This window comes from Vidua macroura, chromosome 8 (assembly GCF_024509145.1).
Source record: "Vidua macroura isolate BioBank_ID:100142 chromosome 8, ASM2450914v1, whole genome shotgun sequence".
Classification (NCBI taxonomy): domain Eukaryota; kingdom Metazoa; phylum Chordata; class Aves; order Passeriformes; family Viduidae; genus Vidua; species Vidua macroura.
The window spans coordinates 4,934,802-4,954,508 of NC_071578.1; the positions used below are offsets into that span (position 1 = coordinate 4,934,802).

The 19,707-nt window shown below is 42.9% G+C and overlaps 1 protein-coding gene across 7 annotated transcripts in view; it reads left to right on the forward strand.

Moving 5' to 3' along the window:
- The window catches only part of FGFR2 (fibroblast growth factor receptor 2), an 81,307-nt gene that overhangs the window by 28,981 nt on the left and 32,619 nt on the right, over positions 1-19,707 (forward strand). For all 7 annotated transcript variants that reach the window (XM_053983601.1, XM_053983599.1, XM_053983600.1 and 4 more), the window contains one exon: positions 4,911-5,034. In XM_053983601.1, coding sequence (XP_053839576.1) covers positions 4,911-5,034 — 124 coding nt within the window. The remainder of the gene's footprint in view (positions 1-4,910; positions 5,035-19,707) is intronic.

Consider the following 19,707-nt stretch of genomic DNA (forward strand, 5'->3'; position numbering starts at 1 on the left):
AGGTCCTGCCCGGTGCAAAAAATCTGTTTTCCAGTACAGAGGAGGACAAGCCTCAGTCTCCTTTCCTCTCTAGCTGGATTTACTGTAGAAAGTGTCAATTTTTCCAACATTTGTGTTAGCAGAGAGCAGAGCCCAGAAAGTCTCCCCGCATGAGCACTAATTATCTAAGTAGACTTTTCCATCTATGTTTGCTTACACCATAAATTTCTGTTGCTTATGAGTGTACACCTGGCAACACCTTCTGCCTTTCATAACACTGTGGAGTGTTAATGAATTGGCTCCCATTCAGTGATTTTTGCCCTTCTCAGTGCTTTTTTAAAAACAAAAAAAGCACCAATTAAGGAAAAAAAAATCCCCAACCAAACTAATCCTGTCTTGGAAAATAATAGTAACTCTGCTGGTAGTAACCAGGCTGTTATTCTGAACACTTTGCATCTGATGAAGGGGAAATGAAGATATCACTCTTGATGACCATGAAGGAAAATGTGTGTCTAGAGAGGCAGGATGGAGATACCTGGTGTCTGCTTTGGGAGGGGGATCTTTGGTGGGGTAAAACAGCTTGTGTGGGGCTCTGTGCTGCCACTGTTAGTCTGTGTTAGGGAGCTGGGTGAGATCATTTAGAGTTGTGCCCATTAAGTGGCACAAATTAAACTTTTGGTCATGTGTATTAAATGCATGCAGTTTCCTAGGTAGGTATGTACTCTGGGAAGGAACCACAGATGCCTGTTCCTAAAGCCAGCTGGATATGTGAAGTCTATACCTCTAATACTGAATCATAACTTCTTATATCTCTTTAGTCCAAAGGAAAAAAAGAGGACACACAGCTGAGGATTTCAGACTTCCTTGTTGCTCATAAAGACATTAAATTTTAAATTATCTTGTAGGATTTACTTACCATTGTCTAATCAACCAAATCCATGTATATTCTATATTCTGTCATTTTGAATAATCATCTTTGAAGGTGGAAGCTTGTTCCTAGTGAATGGGTGTTAAAGAGTGAGGACTCCAGAGCCCTTTATTTTGAACTGTGTCCTCATCCTATTCGAGGGGCAGGATGAAGTCACTGTGGGCTCATGCAAAATTACACTAGAATAGAGAGAATTGTATTTTCTTGACACCACTATGCCAATGAACTTTTAATCAAGGAGGCCTCAGAAAGGACTGAGTCTATCAGTGTTGGTCTGTGTTTAACCAGGTATCATGGCAGCTCACGTTAAATCTTGCACATTAGCTTGTCTTGAATCTGGGTGTTGCTCTCTGCAAGGCATTTTTGCTGGAGATATTCACAATATTTGGGATAGAATAGCTGGAACCAAACCTGGCCATATCTGACAGAAGAGACAAACATCCCTTGAAGCCTTAAGGGACAAAGGGAAGGGAAAGAAAATGTGAAGCTTCCCAGTAATCCTTCAGCCACCTCTTTCCTGCTAAGAATGAGAAATCCCTTGGTGTATTGTTTTTATCAAAATCAGATAGTGGCCTGTAGCACTTTGTCCCTAGGACTGGGGAATGTCTTGAGTCAATTTGCACTCAGGCAGGCTAGCAGGAGGGTGTATGTTCTGGCCAAGATAGCTTCCAGGGCGGAATTCCTGCACTGTGACTAATTCTGGGTGGTGAATTTCAAAATCGATCCTTTTATGATCTTTCAAGATATACCCAACCTCCTTAAAATAAAGAGAACAGGATCAGTTATTGAATATCTAAATCCTTTTTACTCTGATTTTTCGAAGTGATGATAACTCCTGTTTGTGCCTTTGGAGGCATTTTATATTTTCTTTGAGTTGATAATCTAAATCCTCTCTGAGACCACGGGAGCCTTTTCTTTCCTGTACACCACCCAGAAAGCAAACGCATTTCTATCAGCTGTTACTGTTTAAGCATTTAACACATGTGTGTTTGCACCTATGCATTTGGATAAGCTTCATCACTGCAGTTGTCTTAAGCACATTTAAATTCAGCCAGGTAAATACAGAGTAAGAAAATTTATGATTACAGGAACAACTGCACAAGCCTGTGGCCTTTGCCAGGGGTGTTCTGTACTTGTTCTCTTTGTCTGAGCAGTACCACTGTGCTGCTTTTGTGAAGAGTTGTATTTTCATTTCTAATCCTTCTTTCCTTTGAGATTAGTTTAAAATTGATCAATTTTTAGCTAAGTGACAACTTTTCATGACATTATCTCTCCAGTGAAGACACACATTTTAAGACTGAACAGAACCATCCACTGTTCTTTACAGGATACTCCAAAAGCAAAAAGTTTATATGAAAAATTCCTTGCCCTTTCCCAGTTCTCTGACCAATGTTCCTTGGCATTTTGATTCCAGTTTGTTTCCCACTTCCAAGCTATAACTTAAGAGTGCAGTTTGTATGCATTTGGTACTGATAATTCAGTTTAAAAATCAAATCTTTCGGAGAGATTGTTTGGAGGAATGGTTAAAACCTTAATGGAGAAGATTTCCCACCAGTAAAGCTGACAGTAATTTGCTAGAAGTGTCCATAACTAGTCAGGAAAAAAACTGAACTAAGGGATGTGGCATTCCACATAAAAAGATCACATTACCAAAGCCTGTGTTTCAAGCTATGTGGGTGCAGGGATACGGCTGGAGTGCTGCATGTCTGAGAATGAAAAGCTGAATTTGGAAATCTTCAGTGGGAGAAGAGGCTGCTCATCCCCAGCAAAGGGGTTTTTTCCTGGACTTTGCAATGATGCACTTGTAGCCACAAAGCACTAAGCTAACAATCTCGTTGGATCCAGATCCCTGATGTAAATCCAGTTGTCTGACAATGTGTCATGACTGCTTTGGACCTCTACAGCAGTTGTTTAGCTTAAACCAAAGTGGCTTAAGCTGTTGTTTTGTTTTAAAGATATTATCTCTGTCCATGGAGTTACAAGAAGGGAAATTGCACAAATGCTTTTTAATATTGCCATCCAGTATATCCACTTGTGGCTGTAAGTTAGACATGTTTTCCTATTGAACATAAAAAATTTCTTGTGTTTTCCTGTCAAATTAATTACCTGCAGCTTTTTTACAATTTTTATTTGTTTTAACTTTTGTGGAACTGTGATCTGGTCTTCCTGTTTTACAATCACACGGGTTAAAAACTCTTGCTCTGATTCCAAGAAGTGTGTTTTAACTTGTTATGGCAGAAAGTTCAGGTCACTTTGACCAAGTGTCCTTCAAAATAAATCACAAAGAAGTATTTAATACTCAAAATATGAAGCTGTTGTATTTGTTATTTACCAACAGTTTATGACAGCAGCTCTTCCTGACCCAAACTTTGACTTTCAGAGCTGCTTAACAGAACAACGAGATGTTAAAATAACACTGATAAAATCTTTCTAGTTCTATAAACTTATCCTTAGCTCTTCACAGTGTGAAGAAAAATCAAGACATTTTGATGAAATCAATATAATTGTTTGACCATCAGCACGAGGGACTGAGGAGAGAAGCCTTAAGTTTGGGCTGAAGATTTTGAGGTCGTGCCACACATTTCTCTGACACTGGCATAGCATCTTCTCTTCTCCTGCTGCTGGAGTTTTGTCTACACTTTCTTTGCTTTTCAAAGCTCACATGGCCAGTCATTAGCTAATATTATTAGCCCACAACTGAGCAATAAGAGACATATCCAGCTATTGAGATAATTACTAGCTGGGGCAACTAGGAAAGCTAGGAGCTGCCTATAGAGAGAACTTTTCCAAGCTTTGAACTGAAGGAATTTTTACCTCCAGCAAGTGCTCTTGGCACTGGGATGTGGCCCTGTGCAGCTTTTCCTGCTGGATAAGGACCTACAAAATAGTCAGGCATGATGCAGGATTTCATAGCTATAGTTGTAATGGTGTTTTAAGAATGTATGGTTACTGGAAGTGTCACTGAATAGTCCATAAATTTTTCTGGTGTACAGCACTGAATTACTGCTTTCCATTTGGCTGATTAAAATGACTGTAGCAGATTGTGTTTTATTCCATTTGCTGAAATATGTACTTTGCTGTTGAAGAATTGTACATTGCAGCTACAGAGAATGTTAAGCTTTCTGAGCACTTTGTCAAAAATGTAATGCTAAAACAAGGAATTAGTCCATAGCCAGCAAAAGGTCATTTTGGGAGCCAACTTCTGATGCAGGAAATATATCTATGTACCAGATGGCTCTGTATCCTTCCAGTACTGGGCTGGATCCTATTTTCTGTGAGACCAAAGCCAGTGCTCCCTTGGAGCTCAAATGGGAACGGAATCAGTACCTTTAATAAATTCTGTCTGAGAGGGATTCTGTGAGATAAATGTATGTCCTTACGCTCTGTTTCCATGAGGATTTTTTTCAGGCATTTTTCATGAGGCAGCATGTTTCTAGGATTCATTTCTTTCTTGGGGTACCCCAGAGCAGCAGGAGTTCTGGGGGAGGAATCCCAAACATCACCCCTCAGTTTCTCTAAAATGTGAGCTGCATCATTGAGCTTTTAGGAAGGGTGAAGACCTGGATGTTTAGGAGATCATATCCATCCTGTACTGCTGCTGGGTAGTTATCACCAGGTGGCTGTTGGGAGACAGATGGGGAATACCCTGAGGGTGTGCATTCACTTTAGAGTGGATTGAAAGGTAAAGTCCAGTAAGACAACTGCTGCTAATTGCTGCCATCCTGCTCAGCCTGGGAGGACTGAATGTGCACTGACATCTGCAGTGCTTGGAGCAGGGGCCAGGTAGATTTACAGCAGAGGGTGTGAAAGCTTTCACTCTGCAGCCATGCTGCCTTGGATCAAGCATAAATCATTTCAGTGCCCAGAACTGTCAAACGAGTGCAGAAGAGGCTTCCAGCTGTGGATTGCACCGGGTTAATTATTCAGGGAGCAGTTCTTTTGGAAGGGGAGAGGGTAAAACTCTGCTTGAGAAGATCCCGACCTGTCTGGTTCCATCCCCCAGGTCCGTAACCAGCACTGGAGCCTCATCATGGAGAGCGTGGTGCCGTCGGACAAGGGGAACTACACGTGCATAGTGGAGAACCAGTACGGGTCCATCAACCACACCTACCACCTCGACGTGGTTGGTAAGTGAAGCTCTCATGGGCAGGACAATGTTTTTCACTAATGGCTTTCTCTATTAAAGCATTTGGAACTGAGCTGATGCATTCCGCGTTTATTTTGGAGATGATTTCACAGTACTCTAAAGATAAGATTTCACTGCACAGCCAATTGCTTCATAACTTTATATATTCATCTGTCTCACTTGTGCCTGTAGGATTAATCTACCCCTGCCTTGGCAAAAAGTGCAATATCCATGTGCAATATCCACCCACAAGTTTGCCATGACGACCACATAATACATGCTGATGCAATTTTAATCATTAGCGTTACAATTTAATTATTACTTGTACAATTGTACTCACACAGACTTCAATAACTGCAGTTATGAAAACTGTCAAGCAATCCTTTAGAATCCTGTTATTATAGCTGATTTTTTTTTTTTTTTTTTTTTTTTTTAATGAAAAGCTAGATATTGACTTTGCAGCTAGAGCAGATCTGGAGCTTCACGAAAGGCAGTTTGGATTCAGAGCAGTCTAACAGAGATCTGACTGGAGCCTGTTGGGTGGGCTCTGAGCAGTCCCCAAAACACAGATGATAAAAATTCAGAAGAAGTGTTTTACCTGAGGACAAAACTCTGTGAATTTTTAAGTAGTAGCAAAGCTGTGATTACGCAGGACTATTAAACACAGGCTTAATAATACTACCTTATTAATACCTAAATCCTGTTGACTTTAATAAGGCTTACAGATATTTATTTAAGTGGTTAGCTAAATTAGAGCTTGAAATCTCAGGAATAATTTCTGTTCACCTCTAGTCTTTCTGATTAGCCTGGATAGGTGTGAACAATTTTATTGACTCTGAAGGCATTGTCCAAAATAACCAGTGTGGCTTTTCTTATAGGACCTTTAGGGATCTGAGTCATGGTTTCTGAAGTATGTCTTGAATGGGCTTTGCTCTCTCCACCTTTGTGAGGTGATCTGAGCATTGCCAGCTCTGTGAATAGAACTTCTGATAAATCACTACTGAAAGCAAAAAAAAAATGTGATTATTGTATGCTATATTTGGCTGGTAACAGACAGCCCAACTCCATAGATTCTTTGTGGAATATCTTACCGTGTTATATCTTACTGTAAGGGCTTATAGGACTTAAATGGTGACAAAATGATAATTTCCCTAGTTCTTGATTGGTTTTACATGAGTAAAAATATATCCCTTGCATTGTTTTGGATGGTCTTTAAAAGTAGTGTCTTGTTTCATCTGAGACCACCTAAATCTGCGAAAACCCCCAAATCCAAGAGAAAACAAGTGCCAGCTTCTTGGGTGGCAGGAGAGGAAAACATTCCCTGTGAAAATGCCGAGGAGAGCTAGCCTTTGTGGGGCAGAGGAGGGGAAAGATCACTTTGGGATGAGGATGCCATCAGACCAAAGCCCCACCACCACTTGTCCTTTTAAGTCTTCAGAGCCCGTGAACCACCCAGCTCACCTGTACTCAAGTCTGGGCAGTCAACACTGAAAGCAGTGAGGATTTTCATGGCCTTGGCAATATTTTGTCACAGGGTGAGCTCTGGGTATGGCTGAGGTGAGCTGGGTGGCTGGCAAAGCCATTTTTGTTTGAACACTTGTTTAACCAAAATTTATGGAGGGTGCAGCAGCAAGGCTGCCGGGGATGGGTGTCAGTTGTGGTAGGAAGCTGTGCTCTGCATGGTGTGGTTCTCTGCTGCCCACCTCTCCCAGGGCTCAAGCTGCCTGCAGGGGCTTGCCAGGCTTTAAAAACATTTCCTTGATGAAATGAAACTGGTTAAAAATTCCCCTTCTCTACCCCCTCTTAGTTTTCCTGTCCCAGCCTGGCGTGTTTCGTGTTGACCATAAATTTCTTCACCCATTTTTTTTTTCCTAGCAAATGTGTTCATGGATGATGCGGTCACTTGAGCAAATATTTGTTAGAAGCCCTCTCACCTCCTCTCCTGCTTTGAGCCTTTTGAATGTCTTGCATTGAGGAATATTTTGCAGAAGTTTATTTTTCCTTGCAGTAAATTATAGTGGCCTGCATGAATGAATGGAATGGTAGTAAGGATTATGTCATTTATTTAAATGTCTAGTCCTTTCCTATAGAGAGGCAGGAAAGTAAATAATGAGGTTTTCAAAAGTGATGAGAGGTTTGGGGTGCTGGGTACCCAGCTGATGGCACCCAGAGGACCCTGCTTGGTCCTGTAAGAAATGAAACCAGAAGTCCAAAAATTACTTTTGCAAGTCACAACCTGAGTTTTGGAGTCCTGCATACTTAGTAATTTTGCCACTCTTTTTTTTTAAATTTAATTTGATGAGTTCAAGGGTATAATTGTGAGTCTGTTTGAAAACCTGTGCATGGGAATGTGCACCTTGGGTTGAGTTTAGTGTGAATCTCTCAAGAGATTGGGATTTTAACCTAAAGGGGGGTTGATGTTGGAGTGCTCAGCCATTCCTGTGTGGCTGGAGGCTTGCAGTAATTGTGGAGCATAAAATTGCTGAAGCAGTAAATTAAGGCTGGCCAGAAGGGGAAACTCTGACAATTTTTCTAGTTGAGACCGTTCTACAGAGTTAACTTTATGCCCCTTTTTCTATTTTCATATGAATTTTCAGTTCCCACAGGGTTGTGGAGAGTTATGAATGTTTGTTTAGAGGCAATTGCCTACGTAGACGGCATCTTACGAACTTCAGGTCGTAATTTTAGGTCAAGTTCTGTGTAGAAAACTGTCAGTTGAAAGCCTCTGAAATTACTTTTCCTATATGGTTTAACTGGTTCCAGAGCTGATTAAGTGTAAGTAAGAGCAAATGGTATTAAACATGGTAACATATTACACTAACATGAGCATCTAACTATATGGTGTAATGTAGAGAACCCTCTGATTATGTCACAGAGTTGGGAGGTATCCCAGCAAAAATTGTGCCAAATAGTGACACAATGCTGGTTAGGAATATGCCAATAACTTTCCAAACCTTGAACTCTTTTGACAATTAAAAGCCTGGAGCCAGCAGGGCTGAGAAGTTTTCAGTCAGAATGTAGGTGTGAAGTATTCTCATTTTTACCTTGTAATTACTTGCAAGAACTCTTAAGAGTCAGCTCAGATGGTCTTGTTCAAATTTACAGACCTGGCAAAACCCTTGTACAGATTTTTTTTTTTTTTTTAACAGTGGGAGTAGAAAATACAGAAGAAAAAAAAAAGCAGCAAGTCATTGGCAGCCTCTGTACTGCACAGAATACTTGTGCACAGTGACTGTGTTAGCAGGGAATGGCCCATTCAAGTTGGCCAGGATGTTCTGTGCTGGACAAAGTTATTCTTTGAATGTTTGGGATACCCCAATCCCAAAAATCACAGCCTTTTCCTTCCTTCTCCATTTCCAAGTGGGGATTGAAGCAGGGCTTTGCTCAGGGACTCAGATGTGTTTGCAGTAGTGGCAAACAGTGGTGATACAAAACCACCAGGATGCTGTCAAAGGGAGACAAGTCGATTTTAGCTTTTTATTAGAGTAGTACACAGAGGCTTCAATTAATATTGGATACTTATTGTCCAGGGCAACATGCCAGCACATAGGAATTGCTTACAACAGAAATACACACTACCAGGAGAGGGAAATGTCACTGTCCATTTTAGAGATGAAAACCTGAGCTGTGGAGTGATGAAATTTCTTGCCCTGGGTCACACAGGAAGCTGGTGACAAAGCCAAGAAGCAAAGCTGGTCTTTGAATCCTAATCCAGTACTTTAATTAAAAGAATGTTCTTTCCCTTGTATAGCTTAGCCCATTAGCTGTTTTTTTACATGCAGCTGAAGTGCCTTTTCTCCTCCTTTGTATTTAACAGTAGGTAGAAACTTGGGTTTTTTATGGCAAGCTTACTAATAGACTAACTCCATTCTCAGTACACGCATATAAAGTCGTGCAATCTTGAGGGAGAAGGAATGAGAACGAGGTGGTTTTCACTCATGAGTTGGATTGTAGTGAATCCGGGTTGTAGGAAGCAACGTGGGACTGCAGCCACTGAGACTTGTATATAATTAGATCACTCTTGGATGGCAATTATTGCTGGAGTACAATTTCAGCAGCGGCAGTTCTGTTTGAGCATGGAGGAGCTAATTGAATTTGGGTTTTAACGGCAAAAGGAAAAAAAAGGTTACTCTTTGAGCAGTCCTGCTCCAGGTAGCCATTTCTGCCCTATTTAATGTTGTCGTCCGGGGAGACAAAGGATGGTTTGGTTTCAGGTGAAGTTTGCCACGTTACCTCATTTAGTGGTATTTATACGCAGCTGCTATAGCACAACACCTCTACAAAGAATAGATGATGACCCTGCTGTTTGCTATAAAAATGAATATGCCACAAATATATTTTTTTCCCAAAAGAAGCCCTTCTGCAGCCAGGTTAGCAGTACTTTACACAGTTCCTAATTTGCCTAATAGCCATGCTTTTGGCTCTCTTTGCTGAGGAGTGAGCTCCAGGGATGGCAGAGCACCACGCAGCTGTCCCTTAAGAGTAATTCATATTTTCATATAAAACCAGTGTGAGAGTAACTTCTCACCCAGAAAGCATTTTAAATGACTCTCAGTTTAAAGCTTGTGCCTCAGAAATCTCACATATGAGTGATTTTACTGATGGCTGTGCAGAAAAACACTTTTATTCTGAACTCTTGGTTTTAGAGGATATATTTTAGGACATTATAAGATATCCTATTTGCTATAGATTAAATTTTGTTCTTGTTTTTTTATGGCATACTGTTAAAAATCTTACTAAAATGGAATCGACATTTTGCTATTGGTACTTCACTGTTTATGTTTCCCTTCGTTTAGACAGAAGGAAAAACTGCTTTTGCCTCTAGTCAAGTTTTATTTTTGGACTTTCATGTGCTCTCCCAGTCTCTAGCTGCGAACACGGCATGAGCGCATGTTTTTTTTTTTTTTTAAAGACATGTTTCCATTTTGTCATTCCCAAATTCATAAAAACATATGGATTGTTGTTTGCCTTTTGCTGAGGCTTGTTGAAATAAAGTTCAGAATCAGTTTGACTCAAGTATAGTTCTTCCCTTGATTTCCAGAGAATTGTTTTTAGGATTCGGGTTACATATGAAGAAAGGAACTGACACCAACTCAATAACATGCCTTGGGTGTTGCATCATTAATGTCTGGCAGGAGTTAAGGGCAGGTATTACAACCAAGCCTAAACTTGCATTTCTGGCAGATGTTCTTGTAGTTGTTGACTGGCTCTTTACAAGGACAAGCTTTGGCTTGATGTCTTCACCGCGGCGCTCGCGGCGTGGGACAAGATGAGGCAGGGACAGAAAGCACGAAGGAATCCAGGCTGATGCCTGCCCTCAGGTATCTGGTTAGGCTGAGAGGGAAGATGCTTTTATTTAATGTGCTGATAAGCCCAGAGTGTGGACTTTACACCTGGCACCAGGCTCCTGGCAAGGTGCGTGCATCGCAGGAGGAATTACGCAAATTGTTTAGCGCTGGGGGCTGTGTGGTTTGCTCCTGAAAACAAAGCCCACACTGTGATGGTTCAGCTCAGGCAAAATGAAAGCTTATGGGTTCCCCCACTCTGCTCCCTTAATAAGGTAAAAATATTCCAACCCTGTAGTTTTATAGCATTAAAGCTTCTGATTTCATTGGAGTAGCCTGGCTAAATTACATTTTATGGACAAATACTGGTGTCATTACTTCATCTGCTGGGTGAACAGTGAATTTGTCATGTTTGGAATGCTTCCTGCAGAGTCTGCTGGGGAGGACTGGTCTCCCTGTCCCACTTTCTGTCTTATTACAGCCCCAAGGCAGTTATTTCTCTTTCTTTTGATGAGTGATGAACAGGATATTGTTTCAGCTCTGTTATTATAATTTTTAATCATGCCTTCTAATTTGTGTTGTATCCTACTTGTGGAAGTGCAAGTAGGAATTTGCAGGAGTTGTCTGAAAATGCAAACACAGGACTGTTTCCTTGTTAATGTGCAATTGGCATCTGTCAAAAGATATCTGTGCCTAATAGGAGGAGCTTTCTGACCTGATCCAGGCTTTTCTCACAGCTTTATGCGTGAAAAAATGGAAGTGTAATTGGCAGCAAATTGGTAAAGCTATGTCTTAAAAATACAGAAAAAAACCGAAGATAAAAAAATGATTATAAATATAGAAAAGTTGTAAATGAACTGTGATACAAGTTGGATGATGACATACTGAAGACAAACACAAGGTTTACAATCCAGGAGAAAAAAAAATATTAAGGTACCAAGGTGAGAAGGTGAGGAATCTGGCAGTAGAAAAGCGTGGACAAATCAGTAAAATGCAAAAAATAAAGAAAAAGGCCTCACTTTTAGAACCTTAGTGTTGGTCTCCTCTCCTCTCTTGCTCTGCAGACCACTGTGTGACCTGACATCCAGAGGTGGCTGTGATTTACGGCTTTTGAGGGTTTTTGAGGGTTTTAAGCCATTATGTCATCTTTGGATTGCTACTGTTCCTCTGGTGCCGCTTCCACAGCTGTTGTTCCATTTAAACATAAAAAGGCACATTAAAAATCAGAGTTAGGTAAACACATTTGAATATTGAACTGCTCTGCAAATTTAAGATACTGAGTTTATTTTTTTCAGATTGCTCTTTCAAAGGTAGCGTGAATATGTTGAAATTTTTGACTTTTCATGAAAGTAAAACACTGATGCTGTCAGAACTCTAGCAAAGGGAAGAACCCAACATGACAGTGTGTTAGTTGGAATAAAGTAATTTATCATTTTTACAGGATGCTTATAGAAGTCTAAAATTACATATACTTTTAGGGGGTTTTTAATCACCATCACAAATAAGGTGATCAAAGCATCAGTTGTTTTGTGTATTCTGCATTTATAAGTGAATCTCCATGCATTCCTTACTGTTTATACCTGCAGCACTGTTTCTGCCATTCACTTGGATTATGTGCATTACTGAGCAGCATGATTTCATTGCAGCAGTTGGTTTCCTTTGATATTTGTGCACCTAGGGTGTTTGTGAGCATACCTGTGTGTATATTTGAGTGAATATTCCAGCAAATGGAATACTGCCCCAACTGCTTTTCAGTGACATTTTCTCAGAAAGCAGCTCTGGCACCTGCTGCTCAGCCAGAGGCTGTTGGTGGTGCTCCTGTCCCTGCTTCCTAGGAAGCTGTCCATTTTTGCTGAAAGGCAGGAAAATGGGGGGGTTGTGATTTTCCCCAACAGGCAACCAAGCCCCACAAAACTCCTGTTTACTCCTCACCATGGGATGGGGAAGGGAATCAGAAGGGCAGAACTGAGGACTCGTGGGTTGAGATAAAAACAGTTTAATAACTTAAATATAATGGTAATAATGAAAAAGAAAATAAGGAAAAGAGAGAGAAATAAAACTCAGGGAAGTCAAGTGATGCAAATGAAAAACAGTTGCTCACCACTGACTGACCAGTGCTCAGCCAGTTCCTGAGTGGCTCCTGGCCAGCTTTCCCCACGATTTATGCACTGAGTATGCGGTCTGGAATATCTCTTTGGTCAGCTGGGGTCAGCTCTCCTGGCTGTGTCCCCCCCTAGCTCCTTGTGCCCCCCAGTTATCCCCCCTGGCAGGGCAGCAGGAGGAGCTGACAGGTCTTTGACTGAGTGTGAGAGCTGCATCAGTGTGTTCTCAACATTATTCTCATCCTTAATCCAGACAGGGCACTGTACCAGTGCTAGGAAGAAAATTACCTACCCCAGCCAGAACCAGGACAAGAGCTGTGGAAAGTTAATAAATCAGCTTTGTACTTCTGGAGCACCAAGTTTGTGTCCAAGCGTGGCCAGCCTGTGAATGCTGCTGCACAGTGAAATTTACTTGGATTGACCCAAATTACTGGAAATAAAGTGACAAATATGTATAATCAGGGACTTCCCATGAGCAGTCTTCTTCAGCATCTGGCCCAGCTTTCAGAGCAGTGGATTGTGTGTTGCAGAGGGGAATGTGGTGCTGATGGAGGGATGTCTCCAAACTTCACCACCAGGGAAAGGAAGCCCAAAGGGCTCCATGAGGGCTGGCACTGACATGTCATGAGGCTGAGCCAGGACTGTCCAGCACTGAAATTCTTTTCTGCACTGAGACCTGCACAGTTGGTATGGTCAGTCAGCTGCTGGTAGGCTGTGTCTGGCAGGGAGCTGGGGAAGGGTGAATTCCACAGTGCTTCCAATAATTTCACACCTGCATTGCTCAATAGAGCAAGCGTGCTGTGTAAGAAAAGGGGGGAGAAGTGTAGAAATGTAAGGAGTGCTTTTAAAGCTTTATATAATCTTTTCCATTTTACTTTAAAGGCAGAGCTGTTTTCAGGAAAGGAAATTTGGCAGATGAGAAATATGTAGTTGGGGTTACAATACCAGGAGAAATAATAACTCCCCCCGTGTGCTTTATGGCATCACTGGGTGCACTGGTGAGCTAAAGCCACTGCAGCTGGGAGAGGACATCATCCCTGTGGGAGGGATGCTGTTTGCCAGGCATGCAGTAAACCTTTGGCAGAGCCTACTGGAGAGCCCATTCCAGTGATGCTGGACCCAGCATTGTCTCTGGTTATTATACAGCAGCTGAGTGCTGGGAGCTGTGCACAGTACAAAGGATGATATCTCTGGGTGTAAAAATTAATGCAGTCTCTGGGAACAGCCAGAACAATAAAATTTTACCACTTGTCTGTGAGAAGTCACAAGCTGTTTTTCATATTCTCTTGTAGCCTTTTTCTGGGTACCCTGAAAGGAATATCAATGAAAATTATAGCCTCTCTTGTTCTGTTTCCCATAATTTTTTCACACTAAAATAAGGCCTCTCCATCCTTTGTTCAGACATGTATGAAGCATTTGCTTATGCATGCACTGTGTGAGGGACACTGAAAGGGAGCTCCAAAATTAGTGTTGTACAACTCTTGCTGCTATGACTTTTTCTGCTCCTTGGGGCTGATGAAGCCCACACTGTCAGCCTGACAATAGGGCTTTGCTTTTAAGGACAAACTGGTCTTAAAACTCTGTTGATAATTTCATGTTTTAAAACAAGAGCATTCATGTTTCCTGCCGTAGCCTCAGGCTTGGTGGATGTCCCTGTCTCTTTTAACCCTCAGATATATGTGTGATTTGAAAGGACAGCTTTTAACTAGTTCTGATTCTGATTTTGGTACTGTTTTCATTGACATCAATGGGCTTTGTATCAAGCCAAATAGGTCAGTCTTGCTTGCTGTCTCTTCCCCATTTTCCTGCCCTGTGAGGAAGAGGTGTAAAGGTGTGCAAAGATGGATTTTTAGCTAAAATGCAGGTAGGACAGAGAGCTGAAGCTCTGCTGTACAGCTATCCAAGGAGACAGATGGGATAACATCAGTGGGAACTTCACCTGCTTGGGAAACAGTGCCATTACTTAAAATTAGAGGTGAAGGTGGTGAAGCCAAGGACAAAGAGTTTGAATACACCTGCTTAACTTCTGTAAAGCTTTTTAAAAGGCACTGCCTTTTACTTGGCTGGCCTTGGTGAGTAGAAGGGCTTGAGTGTCTCAAGGCAGTTGGATGGAGTGGCAGAAGCTTTGCTATGGGTAACAAATGGGTCTGCTTTGATATATGTGACAGAACTTTAATCTTTAGCATTAAAACTCTCTAATAATGTTCAAATGTTTAACTTCTCATGAAAGTATTCAGTGACAGCTGGGATGTGTGGAACCTGGTTCCCTGCTGTCTCACTCTGTGCTGACTGCTGGTACTGCCCAAAAATCAGAGCAGAGCAGGGTGGTGAGGCCCAGAGTAAGACACAAAGCAGCAAGAAGTGCCTCAAATTTGTGTAAAAGGCTTCTAAATTAAAGGACAAAGATAATGGTGAGGGAGGTTGGCCCCAGGTCCCTGTGCCAGGTTCACTGGAGCTCCAGCTGCAGCAATGCCCCTTTGAGCTTTGGCCACCAAAATGATTTCTTCAAGTAGTGTTGAGCCAGTAGGAAGTGCTGCACATGGAGACTCCTGCTGTTCTGGAACATGGAGTAGCACAAACCATTTGTTGGCTAATGCCTGCTGGTTAAAAGATGCCAAAATTTGTAAGGTGTGATATCATCCATACTGGTAGTGCTGGTCTGATCCATAAGCTATTCTGCAAGTCTGCCTGAGAGGCTCCTGCTCTTTATCAAGTGTTCTTGCCAGGGACGGTCTTTATCTCTTGCTGTTTTATGACAGTGATGTTAATCCTTCCAGCCTTCAAGCATCTTGTGATTTTGCAGAGTTTGGGAAGAGAGCATCATCCCTAACTTGCTGTGGGCTCTACCTTAGCGTGTGTAAATTACCCAGGAAGTGATGATTGGAGGGGTTTGTCTGTGTGTCTGTTTAAATGGAACATGACAGTTGAGCAGCACTTCTGAATTGGCTGAAAACAACATGCAGAGCCTCATCTTGTGCAGAGAGAAACCCAAAGTGACATGCAGCTGGTGGAGCCTGCTCAGCTCCTGGCCCAGGAACGTCTGGCACGTGACATTTATTAGCAGAGGTGTTCTGCCTACACCTGCCTGGTTCTTTCTGATCTTCTGAAAGAGCAGCCAGCACTCAGCCTTCCTCCTCCATGCCATGGAGCAAATGGTGGAGTTAGGAGTGTTCTGATTCCAGGATTTCAGAGCGCACAGGTTCCCCTAAGCAATGGATTTGTGCTGGGGAGAGGAAGTGGAGGTTTGCTTGGCTCGTGTGTAGAGAGCTACCTTGAAGGAGGAAATTCCTGTAGGGGCTGGCATGTCTTTGGCTGGACCCCTTCTACACCTCTCTGCCTCAGGGTGTGGAGTGCAAGTGTGGTTCCAAATGGGGTCCAGTGTATGAACTTGGAAAATGCTGGATTTATACAGAAACCCAAGCTGCAATTCCTCATGCTGGAGTTGCTCCTGGAACTCACCTCAGAAAGGCTCTCTAATTCAGAGAACAATGATTAATTCAGCCTCTGAGTGCTTGTGAATGGATTTGCAGTTAGTGTAGGTGGGATCTTTCACGAAGGGTGGTGATCCTTGCAAACTGGCTCCTTTGCAGCCAGCTAGCACAGGATAGAAACCTGAAACTCATCGCTCACCAAACAGCAAGGGTTTAATAATCTTACAATCTTTCTTCTAATGGTTGATATTTAGCCCAAATAGATGCTGATCAGGCACTGATATCCTGTGGCTGACCCTTTGGCTTTAGTAAATGCTCCAATCCTGTAGCAGGTACCCCTATCACCAAAACCAGCAGCAGAGCCAGCAGTAACAGTGCCTACATGTACAGTCTCAATAGGGATGTCAAAAAAGGAGCACAGAGAGAGAGTGGCTTGCATAGATGGAGGGATTTGTTCCCTCAGACTGTGACTGAAATGGTCACTAGTGCCACTTCTGGGAGCAAATCAAGTTTCAGCTCGGAGGTGTTGTGGGGTGCACTGTGGGAAGCTGGAGCTACACCCGAGAGGTTTCACCTTCCTGCCTTCAGTGGTTAAGTCACCTGAAAAGTTACCTACCATAGAACTGCCCTTCCTGATGGAGCAGTTTTGGTAATCCCATGGGTATGGCTGGATGAGGGCATGAGGAAAGGGCTCTGGGTGTCCCAGATATAGGTGACACTGCTGGAGAGGGCTCTGGGTGTCCCAGAGATGGGTGACACTGCAGGAGAGGGCTCTGGGTGTCCCAGAGATGGGTGACACTGCAGGAGAGGGCTCTGGGTGTCCCAGAGATGGGTGACACTGCAGGAGAGGGCTCTGGGTGTCCCAGAGATGGGTGACACTGCAGGAGAGGGCTCTGGGTGTCCCAGAGATGGGTGACACTGCTGGAGAGAGCTCTGGGTGTCCCAGAGATGGGTGACACTGCTGGAGAGGGCTCTGGGTGTCCCAGAGATGGGTGACACTGCAGGAGAGGGCTCTGGGTGTCCCAGAGATGGGTGACACTGCTGGAGAGGGCTCTGGGTGTCCCAGAGATGGGTAGCACTGCTGGCTTCTCACTCGGTGAGGTCTGTGGGCCACTTGGTGGCACAAGGGATGTGTCAGGTGGCTTTACATCCCAAAGTGTCTCCCAAGGGAATGCCCAGATGTGATGTGCTGTTAATTCAGGCACGGAGCTGTGCTCCTCCATCAGCAGTGCTGCTCCCAGACCCAGCAGCCTTCTGAGATCTCCTGGGTTAGGTAGATGGCCCAGTGGTGATGGTGGGAAAGTGCTGCTCCTTGGTGAAGATGAAACATGAGGTCAGTCCAAGCCTGCAATGAAAAGGCTGTGGTTAATTTTTTAAGGCTTGCAACTCAATTTGAAAGTTTACTATGTGAAGCCAAAGCCAATGCAAGAGGCTGTGATTACAGTCTGGCCTAAAATGCTGGAGGATGTTTTTGAGACCCATAATTTACAGCATAATTAGCATCTTCCAAAGCAACAGATGTTGCAGGTTCTGAGGGAAGGTGGCTGGGAGTGAATAGTGTTTTCTCCAAACAGGGTCCAGGCTGCTGCTGAATATTTCCCGAGCTTGGAGTCAGGCAAAATAAGCAGCTAGAGCTGAGGGTGCTGTGCTGACCAGGGCAAGAAGAGGGTATGACTGTGTTTTCAGTCAATACAGTGACAGCTAGAATTCATTTCTCATTTAGTGATGACTGAATGCACAGAACCTCTCCCAGGAGCTATTGATTCAGAACTGGTGCTCAGAGGCATCATTTGAGGGATCCCTCTGTAGCTGCTCAGTGGCAGCCATCAAGATGAATCCTTAGAAGTCAGTAACATTTCAAAAATGTGATTAAAGGCTGTGATAAATGTGTCTAGCTAAAAATTAGGTAATTTTTTTTCTCCCTCACTTCCCCCCTTAATTGAGGATTTCTCCATTGTCCCCAGAACTCATGCTTGGTCTTGCATTTGCTATTAAGCTTTTATTTTTCTAGCCCACACTTGAATCACACATTTGCAAGGAGAGGAAACAAGCACATTCAAAAGCAGAAAGTAAGAGTAGTTTTCATTTTCTTTTTTGTCAATGAATCGGATGCCTTATGCAAAGCCCATTGAATTCCATGTGAGTTTCCCCCCTGACTTCAATGGGCTTTGGTTCTGGCTTTTAGCCCCCGTGAAAGGTCCTGAACTATCTGTGCTAGGGTGACAAGGAGGCTTGGAGAGACAATTCCCAGAGCTCTTCTCAGCCCCTGGCACAGCCAGGTTGCTAAGGAGACTTGGACTGGCCAAGGTCCTGGAGCTCCCCCCTTCCGGGGTTTTTGTCTGCTGTCCCTGCCAAGGCTCTCTGGTGGCAGCAGTGCCACTCTCTCAGCCACAATCCCTCTCCACTGGCCTCTGACAGCAGCAATTCCTGCCCTGCATCTCCCCTCTGCCGGCGTGCTTGGCGAGCAGCCTCCCTTGCCATGGCTGTTCCATCCTGCTCCAGGGCTGGAGTGATGGGCTTGTGTCTGCTGGTCTCCCTTGGCTCTGAGAGCTGGGGCTTGGCACCTGCCACCCACCTCCACACCCCAGCATCTTCACCTCCTGGGTTGCTTCACTGTCCTCTTTCTCTTCTCTCTCCATTACCCTGCCCAGCAAAAAAAAAAAAAAAAAAAAGGAAATAAAGCCAAGGATGGGGAAGACATGAGCCCCTTTTGTAGGAATCCTCTGTTCAGGGCTTAAATTCCTTAAGGAGCCTGTTCTCAGGATTCCTTGTGAAGTGTGTAGGCTCCAACAGTCATTTCCAGTAGCAGGACAGGCTCCCAGCATCTCTAGGGGTCCTGCAGTGCTTGGAACTTCCTGGGGAGCTCCTTCCATTGTGCCAGGTTTTTTGTGGTTTTTATTTTTTGGTTTTTTTTTTTTTTTTTTTGGAACTTGGCATTTTCCAGAATTCCTGGATTCTTTGTAGTTTTATCTCTTGGAGAGAGGTATTTGGAAGTTTTAACATTAACAGGCTAAATGACAGTTTCCTCTAAGCCTTTTGGGCAAGGTCTCTTTGTCAGTATCCCTTCAGATAGCAACTCTGTTTGTCTACAGATAAGTGAGCAGAAATGCTCAAGCCCTGGGCACTTTTATGGTGGTGTAAAATTTAGGTGCTTGTGGCCTTGACTCTGATCTATCTCATGTGAGCAATCATTTTGACTCTGTGTTTTGTAGATAACTAATTCCTCAGATGGGGATGATGTTGGGTTTGTATCTAAACTGCAAACTGGTATCTTGTCTCCTGTGGTGGGATCCAGCACGAAGCATGTTGGGAGTGATTTTCTGTATTACAGTACATGTTTTTGACTTGATTTTATAACAAATCGTGTCATCAGTGAGGTTGTAACACTGAAATGTCAGTGCTCAGGCAGCATATATTTATTTCTCAAGGTGTTTCTTCAAAATTAATCAGCAAGAGGAATAGTGAAATCAGGCTCCAGAGCTATGAGATTTGCTGCCAGCTTGTTTTGTATGAAAATATTGTTTAAATGACTAGAGATGTATATGGTCACAATGTTTTAGTGATGATCCTGATTATAATTATTAGATAATGATAATATCACTTTCACCAGCCTTAAAGATTTTTTTAAAGGCAACTTTGACTCCTTTGCTGGTGTTCAGTAAAAAGGAACATGCTGTTTCCATCTCATATTAGTGCAGCTAGTTGTTTGAGTGATGATATCTGCTTACAAATGTACAGCTTGTATTTTAAATGCTGAATAGTGATGTGAGATTTATGAATATGGCTTTGACAGTACCTGTGCTAACAGAGTCCTTAGATGTGTGTGGGTTTGCAGAGAAATAGGATAACGTCAGGA